This window comes from Monodelphis domestica, chromosome 2 (genome assembly GCF_027887165.1).
Source record: "Monodelphis domestica isolate mMonDom1 chromosome 2, mMonDom1.pri, whole genome shotgun sequence".
NCBI lineage: Eukaryota > Metazoa > Chordata > Mammalia > Didelphimorphia > Didelphidae > Monodelphis > Monodelphis domestica.
This window is the reverse complement of record NC_077228.1, coordinates 275,298,793-275,318,925: the sequence shown is the minus strand read 5'-3', so window position 1 is coordinate 275,318,925 and position 20,133 is coordinate 275,298,793. Positions and strand designations below refer to the sequence as shown.

Genomic DNA, 20,133 nt, shown 5'->3' with positions numbered 1-20,133 from the left:
ATATCAAGGGAATTAATGAAAAAAAATGTGAAGGTGGTCTAGCCATATCCAATTTCAAACTGTACTCTAAAGTGGTAATCATAAAAAGAATATGGTACTGGCTAAGAAACAGAGTAATTGATTTGATTACTCTGTTTCTTAGCCATTTAGGAAATCAAATAGTAGTTAACAGCTATAATAACCTAATATTTAATAAACCCAAAGATCCAAGATACTGGGGAAAGAACTCACTGGCAAAAACTGCTGGGAAAATTGGAAAACAATTTGGCAGAAACTAGGCACAGACCAACATTTCACACCATACACCAAGATAAAAATCAAAAGGAATCTAGAAATAAAGAGTGATGACATAAACAAATTAGGGGAACATGGAAAAGTTTACCAACAGACTTATGGGTAAGGGAAGAATTTATGACTAAAGACAGTGAACATGATAAAAAATTACATCAAATTTAAAAGATTTTTTGTACAAACAAAACCGATGCCACCAAGATAGAATTGAAACAGCAAACTGAAAAAGAATTTTTATAGCAAGTGTCTCTGACTTATTTCTCAAATATATAGAGAACTGAGTCAAAGTTGTAAGAATACAATACAGTCTCTAACTGATAAATGGTCCAAGGACATGAACTAGCAGTTCTCAGATAAAGAAATTAAAACTATATAGTCATATGAAAAAATGCTCCAAATCACTATTAGAGAAATATAAATTAAAACAACTCTGAGATACCACTTCACACCCCCAAATCACTATTGATTAGAGAAATGTAGATTAAAATAACTCTGAGATATCACCTCACACCTATCAGATTGGCTAACCTGACTTAAAAGGAAAATGATAAATATTAGAGGGGATGTGGGAAAATTGGGACACTAGAACACTGTTGGAAGAACTGAACTGAAAATTATTCTGGAGAGCAATTCGGAACCATGTCCAAAGGGTCATCAAACTCTGCACACCTTTTAACAGCAATACCACTAGAGGGTCTGTATCCCAAAGAGATCAAAGATAAGGGAAAAGGAACTACTTGTACAAAAACATTTTTAGCAGCCCTCTTTGTAGTGGCAAGGAACTGGAAACTGAAGAGCTATCCATCAACTGAAGAAGGGCTACACGGTTACATGAGAACTGACAAATAGAGTTCAGAAAAACCTGGAAAGACATATGAACTGATGCAAAGTGAAATGAGCAGAACCAGAAGAATGCTTTATACAAAACAGATATTATATGATGATCAGCTATGAAACAAGTTCCCAATATGATTCCCAGGGACTTATGATTAAAAAAGCAACAACAAAAAACACTATTCAAAGCCAAAGAAAGAACTGTTGGAATCTGATTGCAGAACAAACTGTACCATATTTCACTTTATTTCCTTCATGATTTTTTTATTGTACATGTGACATATGTCTTTTGCCACAGGATAGGGAAGATGGAAATATGTATTGCATGAAAGAACTGGTATAACCCATAATAAACCATCTACTGAGGGAGAGGTGGGAAGGGAGAGAATCTGAATCTCAAAAGGTCAGAAAACAAATGTCCAAAATTGTTTCTAAATGTAATTGAGGAAAAATAATTAAAAAATAAAGTTAAAAAAAAGAAAAGAAAGAAAGTTAGTTCAGACCAAACTTTATTCAGGACTTTGAGATTGCTTTCTCCTGTCTGTGGCTCAAGGAGAAGCTTGTCCTTCATCTTAGCATAATCCCTACCTCAAAAAAGAAGTGAGAAATCTCACTGCACCACCACCCATGGATATATATCTGGGCAGAATCAGGCCTAGGGGCTGTCACCAGGATTAACATTTATATGTTTAGCCAGGACTCCAAATCTTAATGGATCCAAATACCCACCACACACTCCCCCAGCTCTCTGCCCTGGAGCTCTCCATTCCTCTGGTTTCTGCACAGACGCCTCAGTGGGTATGAGGGAGACGGTCCACCAGTTGGATACCATTTTCATTTTGGGGAAGCAAAGGGCACCCTCTTTGAGGAGGGTGAAAAGAGCATAGAGGGAAGAAGGCAAAGGACCTGAGCAAACCTGTGCTCAGTTTGTTCCCCTCTCTATGGGGCTGGAAGGGCTGGAAGAGCCACAGACATGCTGGCAACAGTGGAGATCTCTGTGACATGGGACATCTCTTGGACGTGCCCTAAGACTTGGGTATGTCCAAGGGAGAAGGGATGATGTCTTGAGGTCATTTCCATTAAGAGGACTCACTGGTTTTTGGAGCCTGTACTGATCTCATGATCCACATCCCCCAGCATCAGGCTCCTGCAGGGGTATGTGTGCGAGGAAGGGACGTACATGAGAGAGGGGCAGTGTGAGCATGTAGGTGGGCCTCTTCAACTAGAACCCTAATTCCTTGGTGGTAGATCCAGGGTGTGTCCAGGCCCATAGCAGGGCGTGCATGCATCCATCCATCCATCCAAGAAGACGAGGCCTTTTGGCTGCACGGCATATACATGTGGGCACGAGGCGTGCAAAGGTGGCACCTTCAGAAGAAGTAGCTCAGGAGGAGACAACTGAGTAGCCCAAAGAGAGAAAATTCCAAACGGCCGGAGGACCTCCCCAAAATTATCACGTTTTCTGTGTCTGGAGAAGAAAGAGACCCGGGTCAGCCCCAGTCGGTGTGCCCCCTTCCCCAGCTCATGCATCTTCTACCAAACACACTTTCAGCCCCATGAAGTGTGCACAGGAGACCCCCAGGAGCCAACGGCAGAGGAAGCAGGATGCTCTGAGTGCCTATGTGGCATGCTGGTGACATGTTCCATGCTGTTACACATGCTGGGGTAGAGGAGGTCAGGAATGCCCCACCAGCATTCCTTGGCACCAGGCCTAGGGGGGTAGGACTACGAGAGAGAGAGACGGATAGCCGTGCAGCTTGGAGACCTGGTCAGGCAGGACTGAAGCAGTGGGCCTTACCTTCTAAAGAGGAATTCAGAGCCAGGGTGCGCCCACGCATGGCATTAGCCTCACCAGCTTGGGGGAGGTCAGGGGGAGCACTGTTGGAGGTGCCTGGGACCTCTTCCAGCTTATTATTAGCCAAGGAAGTGGTAGCCTGAGTCTCAAAGGAGGAGGAGGAGGAGGAGAGCAATTCTTGAGGTCCATCCTGGGTGGGCTCAACTCTGTCTGGCTCTGTCTTGCTGGCCTCTGTCTCTAATGATTTCAGGCTGGTTTCAATACTTAGCCTAGGGGAGGGGGAGGTCCCCTCATTCAGGGAGGTTGAGGTTTTGGTTGCCAGGGAGAGAGGGGCCTCAGTCGCCAAGTTGGGTGAGGTCTCAGTTGCCATAGAGGTGGGGGCTGCAGTTGCTAAGGAAGGTGAGACCTCAGCCTCTTCTGGGCCTATGGTTGGTTCTAACAAGAAATAAACAGGGCTGGACATTAGTGCCAGACTATGGGTCCTCAGTCCTCTTTCTTCTCCAGCTAAAATGTAATGCACTTTATATTTGGATTCTTGGGAGGGTTAATTGAAGGAACCAGGCATTTTTGGCCCAGAGAAGGCTCAGGGGTGGGTGTCTCCCAAGTATTTGTGGGGGAAAAGGAATTAGACATCACATCTGTTTGAGAACCAAGGAACGGTGGGTAGAAGTTGCAAAGAGACCAATTGAAGCTTGATGTCAGGAAGAATTTCCTCAAGAGCTTGTCACCAAGATCAACATTTATATATTTATCTAGGACTCCAAACCTGAATGGATCCAAATACCCACCATTCCCCCCAACACCACCCTGTTCTCCCAGCTCTCTCCCTGGAGCTCTCCATTCCTCTGGGTTTCTGCACAGATGCCTCAATGGGTATGAGAGAGTCTGTACACCAGGTGGATACTATCTTCCTTTTGAGGAAGCAAAAGGTACCCTCTGAGGATGGTGAAAAGGGCATAGAGAGAAGAAGGCAAAGGACCTGAGCAAACCTGTGCTCAGAGTCTGTTCCCCTCACTATGGGGCTCAAAGGGCAGGAAGAGTCATAGACATGCTGGCAACAGTGGAGATCTCTGTGACATGGGACTTCTCTAGGATATGCCCTAAGACTTGGGCATGTCCAAGGGAGAAAGGATGATGTCTTGAGGTCACGGTCAGGGTCTGGCAGGGACCTCTTTCTAGAGGCTCCTGAAGGGGTATGGAAGCATATGGGCCCCCTGGAAAGGCGATGAGAGGTCTTCAAGAGGAGGCTAATGGGCATTTGAGTGGGTTACGGTGGGGTCTTCTTTTGTGGATAGATGGATTGGATTAGTTGCCACCGAGTTTCCTTCCTTCCGACTTTGATTCTCTGATGTGTCTCACTCTTGTTGCACTCCCGGGATGCACAATTATGCATCCACAGCCTCCCCCCTTTCCAGTGATGTGCTACCACCACCTTTCTTCTTCCCTCTCTGCTCATATTTTCATCTTTCTAACTTACTCTCTAATTATACCCAGAACCAGTCACTCAAGCTCAGTTTCCCCACTATGGCCCTCCTTACCACTTCTATTTCCCACTCTGCCCATTCCCCTCTCACCCCATTGCAAGTTCTCAGACCAAGGGCACAGGATCCATCAGGTCTTCTTCTTTTTCCTAAACCCTGACCTTCTATCTTAGAATCAATACCAAGTATTGCTCATAAGGCAGAAGAGTGGTAAGAGTGGTGAGAGTGTCTAGCCAGACAATCAGGGTTAAGTGACCTAGCTAGGAAGTATCTGAGGTCCCATCTCCAGGTTTGACTCTCTGTTCACTGAGCCACCTAGCTGCCTCCGGGTCTATGTTTTTATCTAGTGTCTCCTTGGAGAGGAGCAGGAAGGAGCTCCACTTTGTTAGCCTACAGAGTCTCCAACTGGGGCCAGGCCTAGCAGGCAGGATCCAGAAGAACTCTCTAAATGCTCCATGACCAACTGATACCCCACCAGCCCCTCCACTACTTACCACAGAGCTGGTTCTTACACTTGTAGCCCTCCAGGCATTGGGAACACTGTGGTCCCTCTTTATAGGGTTTCTGGCCCTTCACATTCCCCCTGGGAGAGGAGGAGGAGAAGATGGAAAAGGGAAGCCTAATTCTCCCTAACCTCCTTCCCACCCACCTCCCAACCATTCCAGGGGGCAGCCTGTGAAAGTGGGAGAGACTTTGGCCTAAACGTTGGGCTAGGTGACTCTTAGTCTTGTCTCTGGCATCCATGAAGCTGTGGTGATGTTGGCCAAGTTCCCCTCCAACTCCAAACTCATCACATTGGGTGGCTGGCCACCCTCTCCCTCCCTCCTGCCCTTTCCCTCCATCCCTCCCCCAGGTTCCGACGGGCACTCACGGGGGTTCATAGTTGCAGACTAGTACGTGAACATTAGTCTCCATCACTCCCTCAAGCTTCTCACAGAAGTGAGAACCACAGCCAATCCTCTCCGATTTTGCCCAGACCACCTGAAAGAAGCCGGAATAAAATGCCTTTCTTTCTGGCCAGAGCCAGCAGGAGCCCCACAAACCTAAAACTCAAGGACTCCATCAGCCAATTGCCTCAAGACCCCCCATCTCACAGCCCACAAATATGTGTTATCCCCATGGGAGGTCAAGGACGTTCAGTCACATCTGACTCTTGGTGACCTCATGGGCCATACTTCCTGGCCAAGGTACTGGAGTGGTTGGCCATTTCCTTCTCCATTTGGATTAAGGCAAACAGAGATTAAGTGACCCATTTAGGGTCACCCAGCTATTCCCTGTCTGAGGCTAGATTTTAGCTCAGGCCTTCCTGCCTCCACTCTTTCCACTCATCTCGATACCTTCTCAATGACTTGTCTCTAGCATTTTCTCCTTCCCTCTCCTTGTAAAAGCATGGTCTCTCCACCCCAACCCCCAGTTCAAAGCTAAGTCCTAGCTGATGGCGATGATTCACAGGAAAGTGTTCATGATGCTTTAGCAGGGTGACTTGGGAAGGAGGCAGGCAGGAGAGGAGAGGAGGGTGACGGTGAAGTTTTCATCTTAAAAAAATAAAGATTCTCAGCCAAAGAGCTGAATTTGTAACTGGAATTTTAGACTCGTGTAGAGATTGGGGGGGGGGGGAGGTGAGGAGGAAGAGGTGTCAAGACCCTAACCCCAAGTCATTCCCCTTTCCCCCTCTCTGCTCTGAAAAGTTTCCAGTATCAGACTGGAGATCATCTGAAATATTTAGATCCATCATTCTAGGAGTTTAACAATGACTCCTCTGGGGTATTTGCCTTCAGTGAAAATGTTAGACTTGTAGGCTAGTGGTAGGGAGGGGAGATATTTCAGGGACTGCTGACCATCCTGTTGTCCAGGGGTTCAACTGAGATTGAGGCAACCTCTGGGTTGCCTCTGGTGGTGATGAGAATCTGATGCCAAATGGCCCTACAGTCTAGAGGAGTTTATTGTTTTCTTTTAAACCCGTACCTTCTGTCTTAGAATTAATACTAAATATTGGTTCCAAGGCAGAAGAGCAGTAAGGGCTAGGCAATGAATGTTTAAGTGACTTGGCCAGGGTCACACAGCTAGGAAGTATTTGAGGCCAGATTTGAACCCAGCACCTCCCATCTCCAGACTTGGGTTTCTATCCCCTGAGCCACCTAGCTGCTCCTCAGGTTACCCTTATGCTTGACCTCAGAGAACATGGAGGAAGAAGAAAGAAACCCCAGACCATAGATCTGAACATGGACAGTGATGTTCATGCACTCAGACCCCTCTCTTTCTAGTAGACTGGCAGGGCCCCAGCTAAGGCATTTCGATGTGCACAAGAAGTAACAGCTGATGTTTAGAGGACCTGGTTCTGCTCCCCTCACCCCCCTACCTGGGTGTAGTGGCCACACATCTGTCCTTCCGCACAAGTGGCGTTGCTGAGGTTGTAGTGCTCGTGCTCGTTGTACCACTGCTCTACTGCCAACTGTAGGTCCATCTCCCCTTCAGTGATGGCAAAGAGGTTCTCTCCCCGTCGGCCCCGATCCTTGTTGTGCCCCCACACACACTTGCTGGCATAGGTTTTGGCAAAGGCAGCCAGATCCTCATCCCATTTCTGAAAGGGTGGGGAGCATTAGGGAAAGCAGGGAGAAACACAAGATCTAATATTGGGAATGAGGGGGATGGCTCTGGGCATAGAGGAAAGGGCGCCTGGCCCCAGCCACTAGATCTCTCTGGGTTTCAGTCTTCTTGCCTGTAAAATGGGGCCAATAATATCCGCCCTGCCTGCCTTTCAGAGTATTCTAAGAATTGAATGAAAGAAATGGTGCACTTAGTAAAGTTGTATGTCACTAGGCAGAAGGCAGATACTGCTATGACCAATGCTTCTCTTTTAGTAGGGAGGAATCATTCCATTCACCCACAGATTACTGATGCTGTGGTCCAGAAAAGGGTACCAGAGTTGGCTGGGTTTGGGTCTTGTCCCATTAGTAGACAATCTCTCTCCCACTGCCTAGCACAGTGCTCTCTGTACACACAGTAGGCACTTAATAAATGTCCATTGAATTCATTAATGGATACTTGCTGAATTTGGTCTGTTCTGTAGCATTGGTCTAAACATAAGCCATACTATCCACCTCCAAAATCTATCTCATATAAAATCAGTGTAAATCACGAACTGGTGTTTATGTTCATGTATATATAAAATTCATATACATATATAGTATATATTTTTATATTCATACATATATTTTTATGTACAAATTTTGTTTATATTTCTATATATTCATATCCATATACATATTTTAGATATGAATTATATTTTATATTTATACATACATTTCTATATATTTTATATGCACACACATATTTTATACATATATTTCTATGTATAAATTATATATATTTATACATAAATTATATATTTTGTATTTCTCTATATATTTAATATCTATATACATATTTATAGATATAAATGAGATATTACATGTATTCATATATTTCTATACATGTTTATATTTATGCACATACTTCTATATTTAAATTACATATTTTGATATTTTTACATATATTTCTATATATTTTTATATATAAAAATATTTTTAAAGCTTTTCCTTCTGCCTTAGAATCAATACTAAGTATCACTTTCAAGGCAGAAGATTGGTAATTGCTAGGCAATTAGGGGTAAATGACTTGCCCAGGGTCATACAGATAGGAAATGTCTGAGGCAGATTTGAACCAGGACCTCCTGTCTTGAGGCCTGAACTGCCTAGCTGCCCCATGATACCTATATGGTTGTTGTTGTTGTTGTTTTTTCAAAGACTTCATTTTAGGAATTCAGCCTATATATAGTCTGTGGATAGATAACCCTAACCCTAACTATAGTATATTTCAACCCTAAGTCTAAAAACCAAAGAGGCTACATGTAAGGCTTAATAAATTTAGATTTCTATTAACCTTATAAAATGTCTCTCCCTTCCCTCACCCTGCACCTACTCCCATTCTTTCAAGCTCCTTCAGCTATAAGGAGGCATGTTTGAGTTCAGGGCTGTGATCATGTGTTGTGTAGTTCATTTTATAGATATGTTTAGTTCTGGTCTCTGTGCTATCAAGATTTCCATAATTTAATGTAAAATCATGAAAAAGCACAAATTCTAGTAGGACAGAACTAAATATTATTTCGTTTTTTCCTCCCAACAACCCTGGGAGATAGGTGGTGGTATTATCACCATTTTATAGATAAGGAAATTGAGGCAAAGAGTCACAGAGTCAGTAAATATCAGAGGCAGGATTTCAATTCAGATCTTCCTGAATCCAGGTCCAACACTAACCATAGCACCACCTATGGCATAACACAAAAATTTTGTGGGAATCACATGGCCAGTATTTGTCAGAAACAGATATCTTTGCTGTATAGAAAGCTGGAAGGGACATCAGTCTAATCTGGGTCTTATGGGAAGGATGGGGATTGGCTGTTGGCCTGGGCAGAGTCTATCCAGCTTTCCCCTATTGCCTGAGGTCAACTTGGCTACAGTGCTACTAAAAGCTGTGGGAAAGCTGTTCTTTCTTTCACAAATAAAGAAACGAAAGCCAAGGTGAGGGGAGCCTCTCCAAGTCTGTTGCCACCCTCAAATGAGAATGTCACAAGGAACATGAGGACAAGTGTGAAAAGTTCTATGATGACAACAAATTAAGTGATGAAAAACTCCCAGAATTCTTCCTTCTGTCTTTCCTTCCTTCTCTCTCTCTCTCCCTTTCTTTTTCTTTCTTCCTTCTTTCTTCCATTCTTTCTTCTTTCCTTCCTTCCTTCTTTCTTTCTTTCCTTCTTTCCTTCCTTCTTTCTTTCTTTCTTTCTTTTTCTTTCTTTCTTTCTTTCTTTCTTTCTTTCTTTCTTTCTTTCTTTCTTTCTTTCTTTCTTTCTTTCTTTCTTTCTTTCTTTCTTTCTTTCTTTCTTTCTTTCTTTCTTTCTTTCTTTCTTTCTTTCTTTCTTTTCTTCCCTTCCTCCCTCCCCCTCTCTTTCTCTTCCTCTCTTTCCTTTTCTTTTTCTTTCACTCTTCCCTTCTTTTCTTTTTTCTTTCTTTCTTTTCCTTCCTTCCTTCCTTCCTTCCTTCCTTCCTTCCTTCCTTCCTTCCTTCCTTCCTTCCTTCCTTCCCTCTCTCCTCCTCTCTCCCTTTCTTTCCTCTGTTCCGACCTCTTTCTTTCTTTCTTTCTTTCTTTCTTTCTTTCTTTCTTTCTTTCTTTCTTTCTTTCTTTCTTTCTTTCTTTCTTTCTTTCTTTCTTTCTTTCTTTCTTTCTTTCTTTCTTTCTTTCTTTCTTTCTTTCTTTTCTTCTTTCTTTCTTTTCTTCCCTTCCTCCCTCCCCCTCTCTTTCTCTTCCTCTCTTTCCTTTTCTCTTTCTTTCACTCTTCCCTTCTTTTCTTTTTTCTTTCTTTCTTTTCCTTCCTTCCTTCCTTCCTTCCTTCCTTTCTTCCTTCCTTCCTTCCTTCCTTCCTTCCTTCCTTCCTTCCTTCCTTCCTTCCTTCCTTCCTTCCTTCCTTCCTTCCCTCTCTCCTCCTCTCTCCCTTTCTTTCCTCTGTTCCGACCTCTTTCTTTCTTTCTTTCTTTCTTTCTTTCTTTCTTTCTTTCTTTCTTTCTTTCTTTCTTTCTTTCTTTCTTTCTTTCTTTCTTTCTTTCTTTCTTTCTTTCTTTCTTTCTTTCTCTCTTTCTTTCTTTTTTCTTTCTTTTTCTTCCTTCCTTCCTTCTTTCCTTCCTTCTCTTTCTCTCTCTTTCCTTCTTTCTTTCTTTTCCTTCCTTCCTTCCTTTCTTCCTTCCTTCCTTCCTTCCTTCCTTCCTTTCTTCCTTCCTTCCCTCCCTCCCCCTCTCTCCCTTTCTTTCCTCTGTTCCTCTCTCTCTCTCTCTTTCTTTCTTTCTTTCTTTTTCTTCCTTCCTTCCTTCTTTCCTTCCTTCTCTTTCTCTCTCTTTCCTTCTTTCTTTCTTTTTTATCACTGTGCCACCTAGCTGTCCCCATAAATAAACGTTCTAGGGGCAGTAGTAGGTTAGTAGATAGGGAACTAGCCTCAGGTCAGGAATTCCTGGATTCAGGTCCTGCATCTGACACCTAATGGCTTTGTGACCTTGCAAAAGTCACTATGATTGTAAATTGCAGAGCAAATGTCACATAAGGATCCCTTCCAGCTCTAAATTCATGATTCTATTGGTAGAAAGAATTTTTAACTCCACCAGTAAAATTTCCAGTTGGAAAAACAATAAACCTTCTGTAGACTAAATAAAATATATGTCATACAAATATATACTAACCTTTTCAAGAGGTCATGACTAATAAAATACTAATTCATCCAAGGGCTTGTTCTTTTTTAGTAATATCACATACTTCATGATCCCTTTTGGGGTTTTCTTGGCAAATATATTGGACTAGTTTGCCATTTCTTTTCTCCAGCTTATTTTGCAGGTGAGGAAACTGAGGCAAATAAGGTCAAATGACTTGCCCAGTATCACACAGTTAGTAAAGTGTCTGAAGCTGGATTTGAACACAGGACTTCCTGACTCCAGGCCCAGAGCTCAATTCAATGTGTCACCTACCTTCCCTGTCATTTAAGGGTTACTGAATTCACAATAATTTTTTGTTATTTTCTCAATCAGTAGATAATAATGATACAGATATGTGGAGATAGTTGAAAATTTTCAATGTTATAAAGGGCACTTCAAACTCAAAAAGGCTGGAAACCAGGGGCAGCTGGGTGGCTCCACGGATGGAGAGCCAGGCCTAGAGATGAGAGATCCTGGGTTCAAATTTGACCTCAGACACTTCCTAGCTGACCTTGGGCAAGTCACTGAACCTTCACTGCCTCACCTTTACCACTCTGCTGCCTTGGCACCAATACACACAGTATAGGTTCTAAGATGGAAGGTAAGAGCTAAAAAAAAAAAAGTTTGTGAACCATTGGGCTGTGCCATATTCCCTCCCCATCATGGATGTGACACACTTGGATTGGCCTTAAGCAGTGGAGATCTGAATCTGGACCCAAACACAATCGTCATGTCCAGAGAGTTCTCCACTGGTTCTAATAGGTTCTCATGGGTGGGTTCACATGTTCTAAGTTTCCAAAAGCCCCAAATTCATGAAGAATCACCCAGAATCTCCAAAAGAACTCCAGGCTCTCTTGGGGTGTTATTTTTTCTCTTGAGTAGTTGGGAAAAGCTGTGTGCGGTTATTGCGCCACCTTGCGGACGCCCAAGAGAACGAATCCCACATGCCTCAGCATCCTTGTTCCCTGGAAGTCACCACTCTCCATCTCCCCCAATTTCCCCCATCCCCCACTTCTGGACAAAAAAGCAAACCTGCCTGTGCATCTACTTTCTTCCCTCCCATCAAATGCTTTTCCTCTTCTCTCCTAGCCCTTCCCAACCATCTCCTTTATTCCTGCTGGACTTCCATCTTGTATTACTACTGCAAATGTCTTGCCAGATTTGATGTTAACTAATCCCATAGGATGATGGGAATATGGAAAAGCTTTAAGGACCCAAAGGAATTACTCTCTAATGGTAGACTTTCAGGCACTTTGACAGTAAGAGAGGCATAGGAGTAAGAGTAGGAAATCTAGGATCCTAGGTTCTAAAACTAGAAGGGTCATTGTTGTTGTTCGGTTGGGTCCAATTCTTTGTTAACCCATTCGGGGTTTTCCTGGTGGTTTGCCACTTCCTTCTCCAGCTCATTTTGCAGATGAGGAAACTGAGGCCAACAAGGTAAAGTGACTTTTCCAGGGTCACATAGCTAGGAAATGTATGAGGCTAGATTTGAGCTCACAAAGAGGAGTCTTCCTGTTTCCAAGTCCCATACTCCATCCATTGGGCCACCTAGCTGCCCAAGACTGGAAGGGACCTTAGTCCAATCCCTTGTTTTACAGTAAGACCAATAAAGGGGAAGCCATTTACCCAAGGTCACCTGGGTTGTATTTGAACCCAGGCCCCTGATTCTACATCCTGTGCCATTTATTCTTTATAGCAATGGTCCGTCTTGAGGCGAGACTGGATCCCATCCTTTTAGGTGACTGTCCATTGTGCTTATGTTTAAGGCCCAAGGGAGGGACATGGAGAGGCCAGACTGACTGCATCTGGTCAGGGAGGGGTGGGACAAACTGAGCCAGTGAAGGAATTAACCAGACCTCCCAGCCCAAAGCCCTGGGGAAACTGGATCCAATTAATCTCCATGATGCTTTGGCTTTGCCTGATGGGCTTGGAAAAAGGTTCTCCTGGCTCCTGGTCCCGGCTCCACCCTTATGGAGCCATTTCCTGCATCCTGGGCCACCAGCCAAGCAGCCAGAGAGTCAGACACACTTCCAGGGCACTGCTGAGAGGGATTCTGGGGACCCTCCAGGGAGAAGAGGGCAGGGAAAAGAAGATGGGGCAACATCAACTCTGCCAAATGCATGATTCCACTGCCTGAAACCCTACTGTTAAGAGTCATTCCTTCAGGAGTTAAAGACTTTCAGGTTTCTCTGTATCCTTTCTTAAAATGCAAAGTACCCCAGGATCCCTAAAACCTTAACCCTCCTCCTTGTTGTCTCTTCATGACCATATGTAGGATTTTCTTAGCAGAGATCCTGGAATGGTTTGCCATTTCCTTTTCCAGGTCCTTTTCCAGAGGAGGAAACTGAGGCAAACAAGTTAAGTGACTTGCCCAGGGTCACCCAGCTAAGGTGAGGCCAGATTGAAACCCAGGGTCTCCGGTCTCCAGACCTGGCTCTCTGTCCACTGAGCCACCCAGCTGCCCCGATAATCAGCTCTTAACAATCATCGCCATTGACAAGGTCTCTTCCAAATATTATTGTTTCAATCCTCACAACTTCAGAAGGTCGCCGGTGGGAGCAGCAGAATCCTGATCTTACTAGATGAGAAAACGAAGGGGCAGAGAAGAAAAGAAGCTGCTCAACCCTTTCCCTCCCAACCCTGGCCTTTTGCCCCCAGACCCAGTTTTCTTTCAACTAAATAATAGTGGTTTGGAGGGAGCAAAGGACTTAACCAGTGTGCGGTTCCACTCCTTTGGGCTAGGCCCTGGTGAGGTAAAAGAGAACTAGGAGATGGTTCCTGCCCTCAAGAAGCTTCTGTTCTACCAGGGGAGAGAACATGCACACAGATAAGTCAATACAAAATATATACAGATAAAGAAAATGTGAAAATGATAAAGTGATTTTTTTTTTCAGCAGGAGAGTACTGATAACAGGGGGCAACTAGATGGCTCAGTGGATAGAGTGGTGGGCCTAGAGTCAGGGAGACTTATCTTTGTGAGTTCAAATCTGGCCTCTCTCTGACACTTACTAGCTGGGTGACCCTGGACAGGTCACTTTACCCTGTTTGCCTCAGTTTCCTCATCTGTAAAATAAGCTGGAGAAGGAAATGGCAAAGTTCTAGGATCATTGCCAAGAAAAACCTCAACTGGGGTCAAAAAGAGTGGGGCACCACTGAAATGATTGAATAACTAATTATTCAATTATTATTAAATAAACAATTAAATAACTGCCCCCCTGACCTCACCACTTCCCTCTGCCCCCACCCCAGTCACTTGAGTTGTCTTAAAGAAGTTTGGTTTTCTAAGATATAAAAATGAGGGGGGGGGGGTGGCAGCTAGGTGATTCAGTAGATGGAGAGCCAGGCCTAGAGACAGGACATCCTGGGTTCAAATGTGGCCTCAGCTGTGTGACCCTGGGCAAGTCACTTAATCCCCCTTGCTTAGCCCTTACTGATCTTCTGTCTTGGAACCAATACACAGTATTCATTCTAAAACAGAAGGTAAGCATAAAAATGAGGGAGTTCATTCCAGGCATCTGGAAAAGTCAGTGCTTAGGAGACATGGAAAATGTGTGAAGGAAAATAGTATTTATTGATCTCTGAAAGCGAGTGATCTTAGAGACCATTTAATCCATCCTTCCCATTTTATATCGGAGGAAACAGACCCAGAGAGGTTTAATAGCTTGCCCAGTCACAGGTAGTGAGTGACAGGGAGGATTTGAATGCAAGTGACTATTGACACTCCACTATCTCTTAGAGGATGGGTTTCCAATGTCCAAAGTGTGCCTCCCCACAAAAGGAGAAATGCAGATTCTGAGTCATTTTCAATCCTGTCAGACTTTTAGTGACCTCATTTGGGGACACTGGAGTGGTTTGCCATTTCCTTTTCCAGCTCATTTGACAGAGTAGGAAACTGAGGCAAACTTGTTGAAGTGACCTGTCCAGGGTCACACAGCTAGTGGTTTGCCATTTTTTTTCTCCAGCTCATTTGACAGAGTAGGAAACTGAGGCATACTTGGTAAAGTGACTTGCCCAGAGTCACACAGCTAGTGGTTTGCCATTTCTTTCTCCAGCTCATTTGACAGAGTAGGAAACTGAGGCATACTTGGTGAAGTGACTTGCCCAGAGTCACACAGCTAGTGGTTTGCCATTTCTTTCTCCAGCTCATTTGACAGAGTAGGAAACTGAGGCATACTTGGTGAAGTGACTTGCCCAGAGTCACACAGCTAGTAGTTTGCCACTTCCTTCTCCAGCTTATTTTACAGATGAGGAAACTGAGGCTAATGGAGTGAAGTGATTTGCCCAAAGCCACCCAACTAGGAAGTGTCTGAGGCTAGATTTGAACTGTGCTCTTTCAGGCCCAGTGCTCTGTCCCCTGTACCACCTAGCTTCCCCTGGGCCCTTCTTTAGCACCTGATTTTTTTTTTTAAACACTTACCTTCACACAATACTGTGTACTAGTTTCAAGGCAGAAAATCGGTAAGGACTAGGCAATGGGGGTCAAGTGACTTGCCCAGGGTCACACAGCTGGGAAGTGTCTGAGGCCAGAGTTGAACCCAGGATCTCCTGTCTCTAGTCTGGTTCTCCATCCACTGAGCCACCCAGCTGCCCTCAATTATTTTAAAAGCGGAGAAACTAAGTCCAGAAAATTATCCCAGATCGCCTATCATGTCCCCAGCAGAGCTAACATCGGAACCCAGGGGTCTGGACTCCTGGTCCAGGGTTCTTTTTTCTCCACTGAGAGTAGAGGCTGCCTCTATGTGCCACCCTCTGTTTTCATGAATTCTGAGAAGCAAGGCTCCCATCAGACAGCAGCAGAGAGACCCAATAGGAGTGTGATATACAGGTGGGATCCTGAGAGTTGGCTGGGACATTACTGTGGCTTTCATTTTGCAGATGAGGAAACTGAGGTCCAGACAGAGAAAGCTACTTCTCCAAGGCCACGGGTCAGACTAGTGGCCAAAAGGGACTCGGGCTGGCTCTCTGCATGACCCTGATCATTTTGTCTAAGTCATAGGCCTTCCATTGGGATGAAATAATCTGCCTTTAAAGAATGAGTCCATCTGTTGAGTAATAACCAATGATAGCTAACACTTACTTGGCACCCTCTACGTGCCAGGCACTGTGCTAAGTGCTTCACAATTATTATCTTGTTTGATCCTTACAACAAACTTTTTACAGATGGGGAAACAGAGGCAAACAGGAATTAAGTGATTTGTCCAGGGCCACACAAGCCCTGTGAGTTAGGCAAGGCCAAACCATCTTATCCCTATTTTACAGCTGGAAATTAGGACCCAGTGAGGTTTAGTAACTTAGTTATAAGGCCACACAGCTAAGCAGCAGCAGAGCTGAAACTAGAACCTACGTCTTTTTTGTTTAATTTTAGACTTTAATATATTTATTATTTATTTTTATTATATTATAATATGTCATATATAATGTATTAAAATATATTTGTAGTATTTATTTTCATTATATTATAATATATAAGAACATATGAATATAATATGTAATAAACATATTTTATATTATTCATTTTTCATATTATAATATATTATGTATAAGTATATTCTATATAAGTATATATAAATATATAATAAAATATTTTATATTATTTATTTTTATCATATAATATATTATATAATGTAAACATTATATATAAGCATATATAATATATTTTATATTATTTGTTTTTATTATATTATAATATATTATATGATACAAACATTATATGTAAGCATATATAAATATAATATATAATAATACATTTAATATTCTTTATTTTTATTATATAAAATATATTATATATAATACAAATATATGTAAGTATATATACATAATATAATACATTTTATTATTTATTTTATATATAATATATTATGTATTACATTATATATACTATGTTATACATATAATATAGTACATCTAATATAAACATATTATATATCATATATAATCCATCGATTGTATATATTTTAAATATTTGTTTCTTTTGAAGATTCTTTTCCTTTTTTAAATGTTGAGTTGCCAGTTCTCTCCTTCCGTCCGTCCTTCCCTCCCACCACTTCCCACACCCACGGAGAAGGCAAGCAAGATGATTTCGATCATCCATGAGGAGAACCCAGGTGTTCTGCCTGTGGTCAGCCCCGGGCACCTTGCTGCCCCCGATCCCTCCGGGGAGAAGGAGAACACTTGGTAACCTCATTAGAGCCTCCTTGGCCCTCTTGGGGAGCTTTGCATTTGGTGGCAGGGAGGGTCTTCCGCGGCTTACCATGTTCAGCATGTTGGCGGCAGGTGGGGACACCTGGGAGCGATACAGGTTGTGCAGTTCTACCATCATTTGCTTTTCTTCCTCATTTAGGCAACAGCTCCGCTGGGCAGCTGTTAGGCAGAGGAGGAGCACAACTGGGAGGCAGTGGGAGCTCTGCATCCTGCCCTCTCTCCAGCTCCGGCAAATCTAGGGGTCCGGCAGCTGGGCTTAAAAAGGGCCCAAAGCCCCTCCCTCCCTCCTCCCTCCCTCCTCCCTTCCTCCCCAAACGAGCAACACCCCTGGCTGGGACTGCTCATGTGGGGCTCCTCTGTCCCGAGCCCCTTCCACTTGTGCACCCCGCCCAGCTCACAGAATGGATCTTTGGAAGCCGGCCAAGGCTAAGTGTCCCGTCAGAGTATCAGAATCCTTGGCAAAATGTCTTGTCTGTGATTGGGGATGCGGGGAGGAGTGTGGAGGAGGAGAGGGAAGGTTCAGGTCAAGTGCTCTGAGTTTCAAAGTTCCACCCTAGATGTGGGGTGTACTGGTGGATGACAAGAGCCCTCCCAGCCCAGTGCTCTTTGCTGGCTATTTTATTTTATGGAGTTTTGTTTTTAACTCTTACCTTCCGTTTTAGAAACGATACTAAATTCCAAGGCAGAAGAGTGGTAAAAGCTAGGCAATGGAGGTTAAGTGATTTGTTCAGGGTCACACAGCTAGGGAGCGTTGGAGGCTACATTTGAACCCAGGACCTCCCCTCTCCAGGACTGGCTCTCTATCCACTGAGCCACCTGGCTGCTCCATGATGGTTATTTCAAAAATGAAGAAACTGGGGGCCACCAAGCTGTTCAGGGGATGGAGAGCCAGGACTAGAGACAGGGTTCAAAGGTGTCCTTAGACACTGCCTAACTGTGTGACCCTGGGTGAGTCACTTGACCCCATGGCCTAGCCCTTACTTCTCTTCTGCCTTGGAACCAGTACACAGTATTGATTCTAAGATAGAAAGTAAGTCTTTTTTTTTTTAAGTGAAGAAACAGAGAATTATCCAAGATCATCTATCATGTCCCTAGCAGAGCTAACACTGGAACTCAGGTTACTTGCCTTCCGGTCCAGGGCTTTTTCTACTTCACTAAGAGTGAAGATGGAGAGCTTCCTCTCCATACCGCCCTTTTTGCCACCATCAGAGTCTACTTACACAGTCAAAATTGCCACTGTCCAGGAAAGCCCATGCCCAGGCTGAATATCTGCTCTGTAGAGGCTATGGTCCAGCCCGGAGCAGGGGAGAAATAGGGACCCCATCCTGGGGGAGCTGTCAGGCAACCTCCTCTATGCTGGATTTGCACTTGAATCCCAGCCCGACTCATGACTCTTGGCATCAGTTAGGACAAGCTGCTTCCCCTCTCCGGGTCCATTTCCTTTTCTGTAAAAGGAGGAGGTTGGGCAACAGCATTGGTTCTGGGGGTCCAAGAGACCCTCTCAGGAGGTCCAATGAGGTGAAGACTACTTTCATAATAATACTACCACATTTTAATTTCTAAATTGCTAGGTAGCCAGGTGGCTCGTGGGCAGAACCAGGACATTATTCATAGTAACAGCAATAATATATGATGATCAACTGTGAATGACTTAACTATTATCAGTCATGCAAGAATCCCAGACACCTCTAAGAGCCTTATGAAAAAAGTTATCCACCATCACAGAAGGAAATGGATGGAGCCATATTAGTGATATATGCAGGGGGCAGTTAGGGGACTCAATGGCTTGAGAGTCAGGCCTAGAGACAAGAGGTCCGGGGTTCAAATTTGGCCTCAGATACTTCCTAGCTGGGTGACCCTGGGCAAGTCACTTCACCCCCATTGCCCAGCCCTTACTGTACTTCTGCCTTGAAACCAATTTTGCAACAGAATTGATTCTAAGACAGAAGGTAAGGTTTGTTTTGTTTTAAGTGATATTACATCTTCTTTCACAAAATGACAAACATGGAAATAGGTATTGTAAGATAGCACACTTGTTGCTTAAATCATCTCCCTCAGAGAGGAAGGAGGAAAGGGAGGGAGGAAGAGGACATAGACCACAAAATGTGAACAATTATTAAAATTGTATTGACATGTAAAAAAGAAATAAAAATAAGAAAAAAGGAAGTAATCCTGCCTCAGACACTTGCTAGCTCTGTTACCCTGGGTAAATCTGAAAAGAGTAGTTTTGGTTGAAAAATGAAATAAGAAGCTAGATTGCAGAGAATTAAGGGATTAAGGGAGGAAATGTGGTTGGGAGGAGAGGATGAGATTAGTGCCAGAGGAAACCATGACATCTTCATCTTCTTTTCCTGTCTTCCTCCCTTCCTTCCCCAAGCTTGGACCCGGCCTCACACTTAGGTGGCCTTTTGCCATGTCTACATCACTTCCAGAGTACCAGCTCCAAACTATTCACTCCTGTCACCTTCTCATATCCCTTCTAGGTTTTCCGCCATTAGAATGTAAGTTCCTTGAAGACAGGGTACTTATCATGCAAAATACATGTCCATTTTAGCCATGTTGGAAGGAAGGAAGGAAGAAAAGAAGGAAAGAGGGAAAAATGTTTCAATATGTACATCAATTCTCTTTCTGGAGGTGGATAGCATTTTCTCATCTTGAGTCTTCTGGAATTCTCATGGAATATTATTGGACTGATCAGCATAGTTAAAGCCTTTCACAGTTGATTATCATTAAAAAATTGTTGTTACTGTATACAATATTGCCCCAGCTCTGCTATCTTCACTTTGCATCAGGTCATATAAGTCTTCCCAGGTTTTTCTGAAACCAGCTCCCTCATCATTTCTTATAGCACAATGGTATCCCATCACAATCATGTAACACAACATGTTTAGCCATTCCCCAGTTGACGGACATTTCCTCAATTTCCAATTCTTTGTCCAAAAGTTGCTGCTATAAATACTTTTATACACACAAGTCCTTTTCCTTTATTTTTTATGTCTCCAATATACAGACCTGGTAGTGGTTTTGCTGGGTCAAAGAGTATATACACAGTTTTATAGTCTTTTGGGCATATTTCCAAAACTTTGGACCATGTCACAACTCTACCATCAGTGCATTAGTGTCCTGATTTTTTCACATTCCCTCCAACACTTGTTTTTTTCTTCCTTTTCTGTCATATTAGCCAATCTGATAGGTGTGAGGTGGTACTTCAAAGTTGTTTGATATTTTAATTTTAACTATTTTTCCATGTTTACATGATTCA

At 43.4% G+C, this 20,133-nt stretch overlaps 1 protein-coding gene across 2 annotated transcripts; it reads right to left on the bottom strand.

Moving 5' to 3' along the window:
* Positions 1-1,340: 1,340 nt before the first annotated feature.
* On the bottom strand, positions 1,341-17,221 carry PI16 (peptidase inhibitor 16). Of its 2 annotated transcripts, XM_007483806.3 has the most exons (6): positions 16,921-17,116; positions 6,761-6,982; positions 5,273-5,382; positions 4,896-4,984; positions 2,924-3,355; positions 1,341-2,593 (listed from the first exon to the last, which is right to left on the bottom strand). In XM_007483806.3, the coding sequence occupies exons 1-6, from the start codon at positions 17,077-17,079 to the stop codon at positions 2,496-2,498; spliced, it is 1,110 nt and encodes a 369-aa protein (XP_007483868.1). In that variant the 5' UTR covers positions 17,080-17,116; the 3' UTR covers positions 1,341-2,495. The 2 variants fall into 2 exon arrangements, with proteins under 2 accessions (XP_007483868.1, XP_007483869.1); XM_007483807.3 differs by lacking the exon at positions 2,924-3,355 and having other exon boundaries at positions 16,921-17,221.
* Between the last annotated feature and the right edge of the window lie 2,912 nt (positions 17,222-20,133).

Excerpts from the sequence above, each read along its gene's own strand:
- PI16 (XM_007483806.3), bottom strand. The coding sequence starts at position 17,079 with ATGCAGAGCTCCCACTGCCTCCCAGTTGTGCTCCTCCTCTGCCTAACA. Across the intron at positions 5,383-6,760 it reads TGTGTGGCCACTACACCCAG|GTGGTCTGGGCAAAATCGGA; the intron begins GTAGGGGGGTGA and ends GGCTTCTTTCAG. Across the intron at positions 2,594-2,923 it reads TCTGAATTCCTCTTTAGAAG|ACACAGAAAACGTGATAATT; the intron begins GTAAGGCCCACT and ends TTTCTTCTCCAG.